The 15,024-nt window shown below is 37.6% G+C and overlaps 1 protein-coding gene across 15 annotated transcripts in view; it reads left to right on the forward strand.

Annotated features, from left to right (window-relative positions):
* Window positions 1-10,182: 10,182 nt before the first annotated feature.
* SUPT20H (SPT20 homolog, SAGA complex component) overlaps window positions 10,183-15,024 on the forward strand; it is a 48,708-nt gene continuing 43,866 nt past the window's right edge. For 12 of the 15 annotated variants that reach the window (XM_074304868.1, XM_074304872.1, XM_074304873.1 and 9 more), the window contains exons 1-2: window positions 10,183-10,447; window positions 12,952-13,049. In XM_074304868.1, the coding sequence (XP_074160969.1) occupies window positions 13,047-13,049 (3 nt within the window). In that variant the 5' untranslated portion in view covers window positions 10,183-10,447; window positions 12,952-13,046. Of the gene's footprint in view, window positions 10,448-11,329; window positions 11,459-12,951; window positions 13,050-15,024 lie in introns of those variants that run through there. The other 3 variants (XM_074304871.1, XM_074304878.1, XM_074304869.1) reach the window with 2 other exon arrangements.

Below are 15,024 nucleotides of genomic sequence, written 5' to 3' on the forward strand. Positions count from 1 at the left end.
CAATCTACATATATAAAGACCACTTAGTGTAAATATGCAAACAATAAACATCTTCCCTCCTCCCCACTCCTAACTTTCCCTATAAAATACCCAACCTGATATACCCCCTTAGATGAACTAGTTTTCTTATATTACTTAGTACTGATCTACTTTATACTACAATAACACCTTTTCCTTTGAGAAAACAGTCAGGTGTCCAGGTTATTTTTACCTATCAAATCTGTCTCCCATACATATAGGGCTTCTCTATGTTCTACAAGTCTTTACCTTCTTTCATTTCTTTCTCCTGTATCATACTTTCTCATTTATTTCTTCCCCATTTGTACTAATGATTACCTGGTTAGCATCTATAAATCTGATAGGTGAGCCACCCATTCCATATTTTTCATCCAATCCAACATCGAGGCCTATGTGAATGGGAAGAGATCTTCAACTGGAATCAGACCCAGCAGCAGTTGAAATATAAATTCATCCATTGAAAATGCCATATTTAGACATGAATTATGAAGAAAGTGTGCTGTCAGAGTACACTCTCCCCAGAAACAATAATGAAGAGAATATACTTCTCAGTTGTTAGGAGGAAATATCTGTAACAAATGTAGAGATAGCTAGGTGATACAGGGTCTGGAGTCAGAAAGAACTAAGTTCACATTCAGCTTCAATATTAGCTATGTGACCATGAGCAAGTCACTTAACTTCAGTTTATCTATTTGTAAAGAATTTAGCACAGTGCCTGAAATATAGTTTCTGAAACATAGTATTTATAATATTTATTCCTTTTCCCTTCTCTACTTCTGTGTGTGCTATATCTTCAAAGTTCATAGATGTAAATAGCCAGAATGTAATTAGGTTGCTAGTTACTGGCAGACCAACAATAGAGCAATATACCAGAATGGGTGTTTAAGTCAATAGCAGTAGAGAAAAACACCCTCTAATCCCTCAGAGATATCTGAAGGACCCCCCAAGGGGGAGGGGTAGTCAACCTTGTTCTCAGAATGAGACCACAGCAATCACTACATTATGATGATGATATTTGCTTTACAAACAGCAGATAAAAGTCTAAGAGAACAATAAAAATATATCTAAGTTTTATAAACTTTTATTTTAGATAAATTTAGAAATTTTAATTTAAAATTTTAGAAATTTTATTTCGTTTAGAAATATATTAACACTTTTCCAATAGATAAATTAGCTCTCTTGTTCCCCAGAGATAAATTTTATGAAGTTAGTTATCTTATGATTCATCATCATCATCATCATCATCATCATCATCATCATCATCTAAAATGCTATCCCTAAAGTCAAGAAAATCTGAGTTCAAATTCAGACACAAATATTAATTAGTTGTGTGATCCTGGGCAAGTCATTTAACCTCTGCCTCGGTTTCTTCATCTGTAAAATGGGAATTATAAGAGAACCTATCACCCAGGATTATTGTAAGGATAAAATGAAAAAAAAAAAAGTAATTGCAAAAAAAGTAATTAGCCCAGGGCCCAGCACATAGTAAGTGCTATATAAATATTAGCTATTATTATTGCCAATAATAATAGGCATTACTGATATATAGTATCCCAAAAGTCTTGGTTCCATTTTAAGCTACTAAAACTTCAGGTTTGCCAAGCAGTCTAGGGAAAATTTAATTCTATTTGATTTCCATTATAGTAAAGACATAATAATAATTTTGCTATAACTTCACCCAAAAATTATGCCTATATTTTATATATATTTGCTTCTTTTTTTCTCCTGAGGTAATTGGGGTTAAGTGAACTGGCAGGGTCACACAACTAATAAGTGTTAAGAATCTAAGATCAGATTTGAACTCAGATCCCTTTGACTTCAGGGCTGGTGCTCTATCCACTCCACCACCTAGCTGCCCCAAGTATTTGCTTCTTAGAAAACCATTCAATCTTTAAGTATTTACCTCATAGATAAAGAATATTTTTCTCTAAATAAGATTCAAATTACCCCTTCTTAAAAAATAAAAGTTCATTATCCCTTAAAGTCCTAAAAATCTAAATATGTTTCTTAATACTGCCTGCATTGGAATATTTTTTAAGTCTTAAAGACCAAAAAGAGGCACACATCTGGTAGTCTGGGTTGACAAAAATTTACCTCCAGAGATGAGACAAAATGTAAATACTACACCGTAAAACAATGTGCCAAGCCTAACTAAGGAAGCCAAAAAGAATAAGACTAGTCTAGAAAATAGATTAATTTTCCATATAGGCAATGGCAAATGTTCAAAGCTCTATACAAAGGATATCTTTTATCTGATGCTCACCCTGAAAAGTAACCACATTATGTCCAGTTTTTCCAGTTTTAAGTTCAATGACATTTAGATAATTAAATTACTGTGAGGGTAATAAGAGCACATAGAAAAAACTCTAAATACCTTTTAAACAACTTGTTATTTCTACTTTTCAAATCAAAGTATTTTTCAACAATATGACAAATCTCACTTCCAATACTTACATTATTCTTCTAAAATTATACTTGGTAATTAAAGTCCTTTGCAATCTGTTTCTAACCTACATTTCATGACTGATTACACATAATTACATCTCTCATGCATTCTATATTCCATCCAAAAGTGGACTTAATGTTCCCTGTACAATATAGGGTTCTCAGACTTTCTGATTTCAAAAATCTCACATTATTTAAAATTGTATTTTTTATTTAGTTTCTAAAATATGTATCAATTACATTTTCCCATGATTCTAAAATATTCATTATTTAACATTTTTTTTTAAATTTGAGTATCTCAAAGGACAAAAAAGGGTACATCTATAGCAATCTAGTCTTTGACAAACCCAAAGATACCAACATTAGGGATAAAAATTCATTATTTGGAAAAAACTGTTGGGAAAACTGGAAATTAGTATGGCAGAAATTAGATATGGATCCACACTTAACACCATATACCAAGATAAGATCAAAATGGTCCATGACTTAGGCATAAAGAATGACATAATAAATAGATTAGAGAAACAGAGAATAGTCTACCTCTCAGACCTGTGGAGGAGGAAGGAATTTATGACCAGAGAACTAGAGATTATTATTGATCACAAAATAGAAGATTTTGATTACATCAAACTAAAAAGTTTCTGTACAAACAATACTAATGCAAACAAGATTAGAAGGGAAGTTACAAATCGGGATAATATTTTTATAGTTAAAGGTTCTGATAAAGGTCTCATTTCCAAAATATATAGAGAACTTACCCTAATTTATAAGAAATCAAACCATTCTCCAATTGATAAATGGTCAAAGGATATGAACAGACAATTCTCAGATGATGAAATTGAAACTATATCCACTCATATAAAAGAGTGTTCCAAATCTCTACTGATCAGAGAAATGCAAATTAAGACAACTCTGAGATATCATTACACACCTGTCAGATTGGCTAAGATGACAGGAATAAATAATGATGAATGTTGGAGGGGATGTGGGAAAACTGGGACACTAATACATTGTTGGTGGAGTTGTGAAAGAATCCAGACATTCTGGAGAGCAATCTGAAACTATGCCCAAAAAGTTATCAAACTGTGCATACCCTTTGATCCAGCAGTGCTGCTATTGGGCTTATATCCAAAAGAAATACTGAGAAGGGAAAAGGGACCTGTATGTGCCAAAATGTTTGTGGCAGCCCTTTTTGTAGTAGCTAGAAACTGGACAATGAATGGATGTCCATCAATTGGAGAATGGTTGGGTAAATTATGGTATATGAAGGTTATGGAATATTATTGTTCTGTAAGAAATGACCAGCAGGAGGAATACAGAGAGGCTTGGAGAGACTTACATCAACTGATGCTGAGTGAAATGAATAGAACCAGAAGATCGCTGTACACTTCAATGCTGTATGAGGATGTATTCTGATGGAAATGGATATCTTCAACATAGAGAAGAGCTAATCCAATTCCAATTGATCAAAGATGGACAGAATCAGCTACACCCAGAGAAGGAACACTGGGAAATGAATGTAAATTGTTAGCACTACTGTCTATCTACCCAGGTTACTTATACCTTCGGAATCTAATACTTAATGTGCAACAAGAAAATGGTATTTACACACATATATTGTATCTAGGTTATATTGTAACATATGTAAAATGTATGGGATTGCCTGTCATGTGGGGAGGGAGTGGAGGGAAGGGGGGAATAATTTGGAAAAATGAATACAAGGGATAATATAAAAAAAATTACTCATGCATATATACTGTGAAAAAAATTATAAATAAATTTTTAAAAAAAGAATAAACTACCCAGCTTTAAAAAATAAAAATTTGAGTATCTAATTCTCTCCCATCTGATACTCTCCCACCTACCAAGAAGACAAATAATATGATGCTCATTAACCATTATACATGTGAAATCATGCAAAACGTATCCTTTTTTTACACTGTTAGAAATTTTTAAAGTCCTCCAAGAGCCTTGGTTTATGTGAACTATACTTATCTTTACCACATTTGAAATTACAATCTTAAAATTATGAAAAGAGTTTTGATGTCATAGACTTCCTAAAAGAATCTCAAGGGCTCCAAAAGAATCTCAGACTTTACTTTGAGAAATGCTATCCTGCAGGGGTTCTCAAACTACAGCCCACGGGCCAGATGCAGCCCACTGAGGACGTTTATGTGGCCCCCGCCAGGTTATGGCAAATGGGCTGAGGGGCAGAGACAGAGTGTGAGCTTTTGTTTTTACTATAGTCTGGCCCTCCCACAGTCTGAGGGACAGTGAACTGGCCCCCAATTTAAAAAGTTTGAGGACCACTGCATGATTTGTGAAATGGAAGGACTATCAGCAGCACCCATACATAAAGATAATAATTCCTTAATTACTCAGCAAGTGTTCATCTCATGTTTACTTGAAGACTTCCCCCAGATGGTCCATGCTAATTGGAGGTATTTAAAATGGTGAGGTTTTTCCTAACATCAAGCATAAATTGGACTCTTTGCAAGTTCTACTCTTTGCCCAGGAAAAAAATCTAATACCTTCTCCATGTGACAAACCTTAAAATACTTGAAAACAACTTTTTATTGTTAACAGTCCTTCATACTTGAAGAGGACCAATGACATCATGATGTTGAGGTCAAAGTACAGCATGTTCAATTGTAGCTGAAATATCCAATACAAATTTAGAAGGCTCTACCACAAGTCAGGGACAAATAGTCCATTTGAATATTTGGGGTGGAGATGTCTCTAGATTTGCACATCTCATGTTTCCTTTGTGCTATTTGGATTCTTCTTTGCTCATTGAACATTCCTATACCAGCATCTCCCATGTCTCATAATTGATACTAAAGTTCTTCAGAGAAACCTTGAGAGTGTCCTTGTAATACTTCTGATCTCCAAGAGAATACTTTCTATGTAGTGAATAATATTTCTCTGTAAATAGTCTTTTACATAAATGTGCATTTGCATTGAGGTTACATAGCCAACCCATTAGAGTTATGTCTTGGCAGTAGAGTTTGAATGTTTAACAGTTCAGTTTGAGAAAGGACTTCAGTGTTTGGTACTTTATTTTTTTCAGAACTGCAGAATCATCCTGAGACAATTGTAATGGAAGTGATTCAGTTTACTGGCATGCTGCTGGTAAACAATCCAACTTTCATACAATCCAACAATGAAGCAATTACAATATCTCTATAGGCTTATAAAAATAGTATGTAGCCTAATACCTCTTCTCTCCCATACTTTCTTTCAGAGCCTCTCAAACACTGAACAATGCTGACATCAATCTTATCATCTAACATGAACATCCCTGGAAAGTATGCTACTACAGTAAGTGAATTATCCATAGTCATTTTTGTTGTAACTGATGGTGTGGTGCCGGCTGGTGGACAACCTCTATTTTCTTGGATTGTCAGGCAAAAATTAGCACAAATGTCAAAGAAGCAATCCATATTCAGATGCATTTCATTCAGAGTGCACAATCATTCAACACAGAGTATACTCAGTGCACAATCATCTTCAAACCAATTCTCCTTTCACTTTATTTACCCCACTAAGTAAGGCTTTTGATATTGTCAGTCATGTGAGCTTGTGGAAGATTATGATGAAATTTGGTTGCCCAGAAATTCACAGCTTTGTATGCTAATTTCATGATGGTATGTATACAGGGGTTCTAGATAAAGGATGATGCTCTTATGCTTTTGTGATCACCAGTGGAGTAAATAAGAGCTATGTGCTTGCTCCCATGCTTTTTAGTATAATATTTTCTGCAATGCTGTCAGATGCTTTCAACAAGGATGAAAACAGCATCAAGGTCAGCTACTGCAGTAATGTTAAATTATTTAACTTGAACTAGCTGTGCAAATGTAGAGATTCCATTCCAAATGTTTATACTATTTATGCCTGACTTGTGGTAAAGTCTCAAATTCATATGTCTTATCAGACAAGAGTCAGATACACTATAGCTTGAATGTCATTTTTGTCCTTTTCAATGAAGAATAACAAAGAACCAACTCAAAACAGTTAAAATTTAGGTCAGAAATTATGGTAATGAAGAAATTTAATGATACCTTGATTTTCCTACTCTCCTACTCTACCCCAATCAGTTCACAAACTCCTAAGAAGAGGAAATCTATTACATTCAGAGATGGGATTTTTCCAAAATAGGAGAAAATTGGGAAGTGATCTTTTGAGCTGTTATCCCATGTAGCCTCCTCTCTCTCTCTCTTCCCCCTACACATACCCATTATTCTATGGGTATCTATTGCAGTTCTCATCTGAGTCTTCCTGGGGATCTAATCAGGTGTAAAGAATAGTCTCATTTAGACTTGGAGATAGACCTGGAGTCTTTACTAATTAATTCTGGCCCTATCATTCAGTGGATATCACAGAAAAATGTTAGCAGAAGTAATGAGATGTTCTATGATGTTGTCTTTGATGCTGTCAGTCTTTTTAGTCAAGTCTCCCACCCAATTTGGCTTTGGGGATTTATTTGGCAAAAATACTGAAGTGGTTTGCTATTTCCTTCTTATTTTACATATGGAAAAACTGAGGCAAAAAGAATTAAGTTACTTGCTCAAGGTCACTCAGCTAAATTTTGAAGCCAGATTTGAACTCACAAAGATGAGTCTTCCTGACTCAAGCCCAGCACTCTAGTCACTGAACCACCATGCTCCCAACATAATGAAATATTAATCTAATTTTAAAATTCATCCATGCCCTTTGTTTCCTTTCAAAGTGTAAAAACATTTCTCCAGTTGAATTGAGGCTAGGTGAAAATTAGCCATGTCTTAGGAGGCTAAGTTTATCAGCCCTGAATGAAATGAAATGAATGAATGAAAAAATATTTATTATGTGCCAGGCATTGTACTAAGCAGTGGAAATACAAATTGAAAATTTGAGGTAGTTCGTGCTCTCAAGCATCTAACATTCTAATTAGAAGAGACAACAGATAAAATAACACTCTTCAATCTACTCACAGGGGCCTTCTTCCTATTAACAAAATAAATACTCCATCTCTCAATTCTGGGCACTTTCTCTGTAGTCACCCTGGAAGATTCTTCTTCCTTCACTTGGACTAGCTTTCTTCAAGTCCCAAATAAAATCACATCTTTTGCTAGAAATTTTCCTCAACCCCGCTTAATTCTAGTGTATTTCCTCAATTGATTTCTATTTATCTTCTATTTAGCTTGATCTGTATTGACACTTTTTACATTAGATTGTGAGCTCTTTGGGAGCAGTAACTATCTTTTGTATCCCCAGTGTTTAGCACAGTGCTTGGCACATAGTAGGAGCTTAATAAATTAGTGGATTGCTCCCCTCAATGCCCCCCCCAATTTAAAATGAAGTGGAAGAGACCAAGGTGATTTGTAACTTCCCTTCTAGCTCAACCAATCTATAACACTTTGTAAATTCTGGATATATAGGTTAACAGTAGTCAAGAGTAAATATATCATCTAATATTTTTGCTCACTAACCTTTCAGCTTTCAAAGGTAATAATGTTTACAGCAAGAGCCTAAAATTATTAGCTGTGGAGCCCTATTTAACCCCTAAAAGGGGGCTAAATAAAAAAGTCAACAGTTTTGAGGGTCTTTAAACAGAAAGATGAGGTGTTGACTCATCTCATTTATGTGGCTTGACATAAAAGCTTAGCCATTCTAGTTTGTTCTGCTGCAGACAATCAGTTCTATCAGCTTCCTGAAAGAAATCACTTTCCCATTGCTAGTTGAAATGAAGTACTGGGAGAATTCCCATCATATTCCAACCCTGGCTAGATTTCCAAATTAACTCAAATTATAAAGAACAGAAGGAACAACCTATTCTCTGCCTAGTTTATTTTGGACCTTTCCCTTACCTTCCAAAACAATTCAACACATTCATTTAAGCATCTACTTTTGCAAAGCACTGTGCTGATGAGTTGATATAATAATATATAAAAAAAAAAAAAGTATACAAAAGAACTAATTCCTCAGGGAGTCATTTTCTACAGGGAAAAGGATAACATGTAAAAAAAAAAAAGTGAATAAAATATAATTTGAGGAAGGTAAGAATACCAGGGATGGGAAGATCAGGGTAGGATTTACCTAGGTGAGCAGAGACTTGATTCTAAGAGGCAGTGATGAAGAGTGTGTTGTTTCAGATTGGTTCATGCAAAGGCACAGTAGAACTACTAGTAGTAGTAACACTAGTAGGAATACTGGTATCTAAGTAGAAAGGAGATGAGATGCTAAGCTAGAATAGCTAGGACAACTAAGAGTCCGTGAAGGGAGAAATATGAAACTTTCAAACACCTTTGGCAGGGAGGTTAGCATTTGTTCTAGGCAGATAAGTAGAACAGTGCATAGAGCAGAATTCTGCTTCAGACAGTTGTTCAGTTGATTTGATTCTTTGGGATTTTCTTGGTAAGATACTAAATTGGGTTAGTCTTTTTCTTCTCCAGTTCTTCTGCAAAAGTAAGCTGAGGCAAAGTGGGTTAAGTTATTAGTCTAGCATGTATCTAAGTATCTGAGGTTGCATTGAACTCAGAAAGTCTTCCTGATGCAAGCCCAGCACACTGAGCCACCTAGCTGTCCCTGTTCAGTTACTGGCTGTGTAATATTGTGGTTAAGTTAATTAACTTGTCTGCCTGAGTTCTATATTTGTAAAAGGAGATAATAAAAGCTCCTACTGCTTGGAGCTGTTGAATCAAATGAAGCAAAATTTTATTTGTAAAAAGTGCTTAGCATGGTACTGAAGATAAAGCCTTACCTCGCTGCTTCCCAATGTGTAGTCTCCCCATCTTTGGAGGTGAACTCCCTGAGTTCAGAGACTGTCTTTTTGACACTGCTTTCCATATGATTAGCACCTAATTCTCCCCTCATTCATTCAATTATTGGCAAGACTTAATTAACTAAGGCTGCAAGATGGATGCAGAGAATATCGAGCCGGGAAGACCCGAATTTGTCTGTGACCAAGGGTGTCCCTTTACCTGTCAGCCTCAGTTTCCTCTTCAAGTCACTCTAGTTTCAGAAGGTTTATGTCGGTAAAACGGAGGTAATAGAAGCATCTATCCCACAGGATTATTGTGAGGCTCAAATTAGTTCACTTATGCAAGAAAGAGCACTTTACAAAACCTGAAGTGCGATGTAAATGGCCTCTATTTTTTCTTTTTGTAAATAATTTAAATTCTCCCCTATTAGAAAGTGAGTTTTTTGAGGGAAGGGAATAGTTTTTTGGGTGGTTTTTGCCTTTCCCCAGTGAGTAGTTTATTGCGGTGCTAGGTGAAGAAGGGATGTTTGATAAAAACTTGTTGATTGATTCAATTAACAGAAAGGGGCTTTTGTAAACTTTACTGAGGTTCTGCAGCTTTGATCTGACATACAAGCTTGGGAGTGGGACGCTCGAAGGAGAGTTTAAGAAAACTTGAAGGAATCAGAGTGGCAAAGTGAGCACGAAGCTTTTATTTAATTACTCAGGTGGAGTCAGAAAGGGCAACACTAGCCCAGAGCGACCTAGCGAGAGCTGGGTGTGGGCAAAACACCGGGAAGACACCGGAAGGACCCGCAAGCCCTCTCAGGTCCTCGGAAGGACAGGAAGAAGTTGGGAAAAGGTGAGCAAGAAGGGAAACGCACTCACCACTACAATCCTGACCTCGGGCCAGGAGCTTCCGGCCCTCTCCCAAACTCCTCTCCCTCACCCAGCCCCGCCCTCCCCAGAGGGGGCACGCCCCCAGCTCCTCCCCTTCCGCCGCCACCGCCGCCGCGGAGAAACCGAGTTGGGGCCCGGCCGAATCGGAAGCGCCGAGACCGGAACAGGCCGCCGGCTAGGCGGGTGGCGAGGGAGGCAGGGAGGGAGGGAGCTGAGTGCGTTCGGCGGGGCCGGGCAGGGCTGGATCGGGGTGGGGGGGAGCCGCCGGCTCACTCGCTGTGGATCGTCCTGCCAAGGCCGGAGCTGGCGGCGCCGTCATGAGGCCGAGCGCCCCAGCCGCCGCCGCCGCCGCCGCCGCTGGGGCAGGTAGGGAGCGGGCGGACTGGAGGCGGAGGGTGTGGCGGGCGGCGGGGGCCCGGCCCGGCCCTACCTCCGCCATCGGCCTGACCGGGCCCCCTTCGCCGTACGGCCACTCATTAGCAATTGGGGCGACCAGAGTCCTTAGTAGGGTCTGAAGGAGTCGGGGGATGTGGATTGGGGAAAGCCGTCTCCACTCCCTGCCCCTGACCCCAGCAGTGACGGGGCGAGGGCGGCTGGGGTCGCCAGGCCCCCGCCTCTCCTCGGCGTCCTCTGGGAAACATGGATACCCCTGCTCCCCGCCCCGGTTTGGATTCCGCCTAGGGTCCCGCTTACATATGTTTTTAGGAAACCTGGCAAGGGTTTTGTTCCTGGCCGTGGCCCAGCTCCTCCAGTCCGACGCCATCCCCGACCCGAGGCCCCCAGGGCCTAATAGCAGAGTTTGTTTTTAAAAGGTGGTCTTTTGACCCGAACTTGAGTATGGAATGATGTGAACCACCCGAGGATACGTCCTCAAGTTTGTAAGAGGGGGAGGGGTCATCCTCCAAATACAATTCAAGATCCAGGGTCTAAGATTGGGAAGGGACCTCCGAGGCCATGTAGGCCAAATCCTTCCTTTATACATAGACACCTCAGGCCCCTGGAGGTTGTCAGTGAGCACTCTGGCTCCCAAACGGTAGCCTTTCCGATCGCCTAATGATTCGGCCTAGATGCTTACCTTTAAGGGAATTATGTCCGCACCTCAGTAAACTGCCCTAGAAGTAGAACTAGAACACTGAGTGCATCATAAATGCTGGTTATCAACTCAGCCCAGGCACTTGCCCTAGGGGAATCTTTTCTATTATTCTCATATATGGAACTTAATTGAAAGTCCTTGATAAGAACTCTCTTGCAAGGTTTTCCAAATTAAGATGAGTAACAGTGCTACTACCTTGAGGAAGCATGAAACAAGACCAAGTAGGGACTCAGGTGACAGAAGAACACAGGAGTCTGATGAAATATCATAGAAATAATGGAAGGGTAAATTAATTAAATTTGTTGCTTGACAAAAAAAAATGTTGTTTACTACTTAATTGGTTTGACTTCTGTAGTATACATAGATAAGAGATGAGGGCTAGACGCTTTTGATAAATAATAAAGTAATATCAGCCTGCATGGTTATATCACTCAAAGTAATTTTAAAGTTGCTAAAATTCTCCCAATAGCAATGCTTTATTTAAGTTGAATTTTAAAGTTATCAACCTTGTCTTTTTTTTGAAAATAAAATTTAGTCAGTCATAAACTTTTGAAATTGTTGTCAGTCTCTCATCCTGCCTGTATTTAAAGTATAAATTGGTGAAATCATAGGATTAAAAAGATAGTTTTTCAGGTTTTTCCAGAAGCACTAATTAGCTATGTGGCAGAAAATTATATCAGTGGATTTGGAATCAGAAGACAGATATTTAAATCCTAGTTATGCTCTTTCTTTCCCTTTTTGACAAAGGTAAATCAGAACCTGTTTCTTCATCTCTAAAATCAATAGACACGTCTTTATAAGCATTTATAAGCTTCCAGCATATCTCAGGGTGGTGGTTGTGAGCATCAAAAGAGTTTGCCTAAATTGCTTCGTTTTGGATCTGGCACACATGGTAGACATAATAAATGTTTTTTCTCCCTACTCCATCATGTGCTGTGCTGGCAATACAAAGTTAAAAATAATTCTCCTTAAGAATGGTGGATAAAAAGGTTTCCTTTAAGGTTCCTTCTAGCTTTAAACCCAGAGCCACAAGTTGTACACTTAGCTCAACAAGCTAATTAAACACTGGCACCAAGAAAAAATTTGTATGGATTAATAACTATATAAAGCTCTTTAAATTTTATTCTTATTAGATGTACATAAGAGCTCTGTGATCTAGGTGCTATTACTGCCCCTATTTTATAAATGGGAAAATGAGCCAAAGTTAAGTCTTGTAAATTTTTTTGTCTCTCAGCTTTTAAGTAAATTGAATTTGTATTCCTTGTCAAAGTTTATCATTCATTATGAAACCTAGGTGCCAAAAGATTATAGCAAAATACATTTTGCTCCCCTTTTGTGGAGAAAAAGACTATCCTAAGGGATTAACGAAATTAATAGAATTTTTCATTGTACTGTGCATAACAGCATTTAGTGAACTCTGATGTCTGAGCCCATAAGATCATAAAGGTTTATTTCTTTGAAAGTCTGTAATTGTTTAATAATCTATTCAGTTATACTCTTCCAGAGTGTGAAGTGTTGGAAACTGAGTGTTTGATGATGTAATATACAAACTAAATGTGTTTATCCAATGTTGTTATACTTTTCAGAAATGATTTAAAGATTTTGTATGGATGTTCTAGAAAGTTCTTTTGTGGCATTTATACAAGATGCTTAAAAATATGATTATGTCAGAAGTAATTTGTCAAGTTAACCATCCAAAACTTTTTTTCACTTCTTTGACCACTTTAGGTTAATAAGGTTTTTTTTTGTTTTTGTTTTTGTTTTTTAATTTCAATAGCACTTGGAAATTGATCTTGGACATGATTGTCACCTACTTCATCAACGCACATAAATTATTTTCTTCTCCTTTTGGATACATTTTTTTATACTACAATGGTAAGTTACATTGAGATAAGAAATCCAGACCTTTGATTTCATTAGATTAGGGATAATCACCCACTTTTTCTCTCCTTTCCCCCCCAAAAATTCCCTCTGCTAGCCAGATCAGCAGCTGCTCTGAGTTAAGGAATATCAAGAAGATTGCAGAGATTAAATGACTTCTCTAGAATTACACAGACACTCTGTTTCATAGGTGAGCCCAACTGTTCAGGCACAGATCAGGTTTCTATACACAACTCAAAGTAAATGCCTCTTGGAGTGAATTTTGAGGCAGCTAAATAATGACATAAGAATGTGGGTACTAGACCTGGAGTCAGGAAGGCTTGAGTTCAAATTTTGATTCAAAACACTACCTATGTAATGCTGGACGAGTCATTTAGCTTATTTGCCTGTAAAATAGAAATATCATTTACCTTGTTGTGAGGATAAAATTAGCCAGTAAACATTTATTAAGAGACTTTTTTGTGCCAGACACTGCTAATTGCTAGTATAGAAAAAAGAGTCAAAAGACAGGCTTATTGTTGCAAAGGTGAAATTACCTTGATGACAGATTGGGTATGGTGGGGAGTGGGGAGAGAGAGAGAGAGAGAGTAAGGAAACCAAGATGATTCTTAGTTATGAACTTGAACTAGCAGTATGGTCTTGCCCTCTACACCAGTAGGGAAGCTGGGAAACAGGTAGAGTTTAGAAGGAAAGACAATGAGTTCTGTTTGGGACATAGTGAATTCAAGATGTCTGGAAGACATTTGGAGTTTGGAGAACAATAAGTAGATTTTAAAATTATTTACATAAAAATAATAATTAAATCAGTGGGACCTGATGGGATCACCAAGTGAAATAATATGGGGGTGGTGAGGGAAGAGAAGGGATCCCATGACAATCCCTAGAAACTTCACCTATAGCTAGAGACCATGATATAGAAAAGAATTTAGCAAAGGAGTCAGAAGGAATGGTTAGATTGATAGGATGAGAACCAGGAGAGAGAACTGTCTTGAAAACTTAGAAAATATCAAGGAGATAAGGAGAACAAGGTCTTGAGGAAAGACTGATGGAACTTTGACTACTAAGATCACTGGTAACTTTGGAAAGAACAGTTTTTGCTGGAGTGATGAGTTTGGAATTAGGATTGTAAGGCTTGGTCAAGAAATTAATGAGAAAAGAGAAAGTCCAAGTATATATTGTCAACAGTCCTCTTCAAGGAGGTTGCCCACCAACAGTAGAAGAGATATGGATGATAGAGGGGGAGAGATTTTTTAATATGGTGGGGACAGAGACAAGTTTGTAGACAGTAAGGAATGAGCCATGAGAGAGAGATTGAAGTTATATAATAAAAGAGTATGGTTGACAGCAATATTTTGGAGGAAAAAAGATGGAGTGGGATCATTTGTACAGGTGGCAGAGTGGAGTAGTTAATGCCAATAGTCATTTCAGTGACAGGAGATGGAGAAGAGGGAGCTCTTGGTGCATGGTCTCACTGGGGAAGTGTAAGGCAAGGTTGTCATCTGAAGGGAAACATTTGAAAGGAGCCCTAAGAAGTTTGAGAAGATATGAAAACTGAGATAATTATTAATTTAAAAAATTCACAAACCTCAAAGTACTACATAGAGATGCTAGATAGTACTATTTTAAAATAAAAATATCTGGATGCATTGTTTATTGGATAGATACCAGACCTGGAGTCAGGAACACTTTCATTCAAATGTGAATTCAGACACTCATTAGTTATCTGGACCAGTGACTCTGGACAAATCAGTTTACCTGTGTATCTTAATCTACTAGAGAAGAAAATAGCATAATTAATCTTTAAACCCCCCCCCCCAAAAAAAAAAAAAAAACAACAACAACACATGGACAATACAGGATCAATGACCAGACAACTTTGGAGGAATCTTAGAACTATTGTGATTTTATGTAAAATTTTCTGAGATAAGAACCTCAGTTTATATTAATAAAACTACTGATTTTCTTTATC

Source organism: Sminthopsis crassicaudata, chromosome 3, assembly GCF_048593235.1.
Source record: "Sminthopsis crassicaudata isolate SCR6 chromosome 3, ASM4859323v1, whole genome shotgun sequence".
NCBI classification, from domain to species: Eukaryota; Metazoa; Chordata; class Mammalia; order Dasyuromorphia; family Dasyuridae; genus Sminthopsis; species Sminthopsis crassicaudata.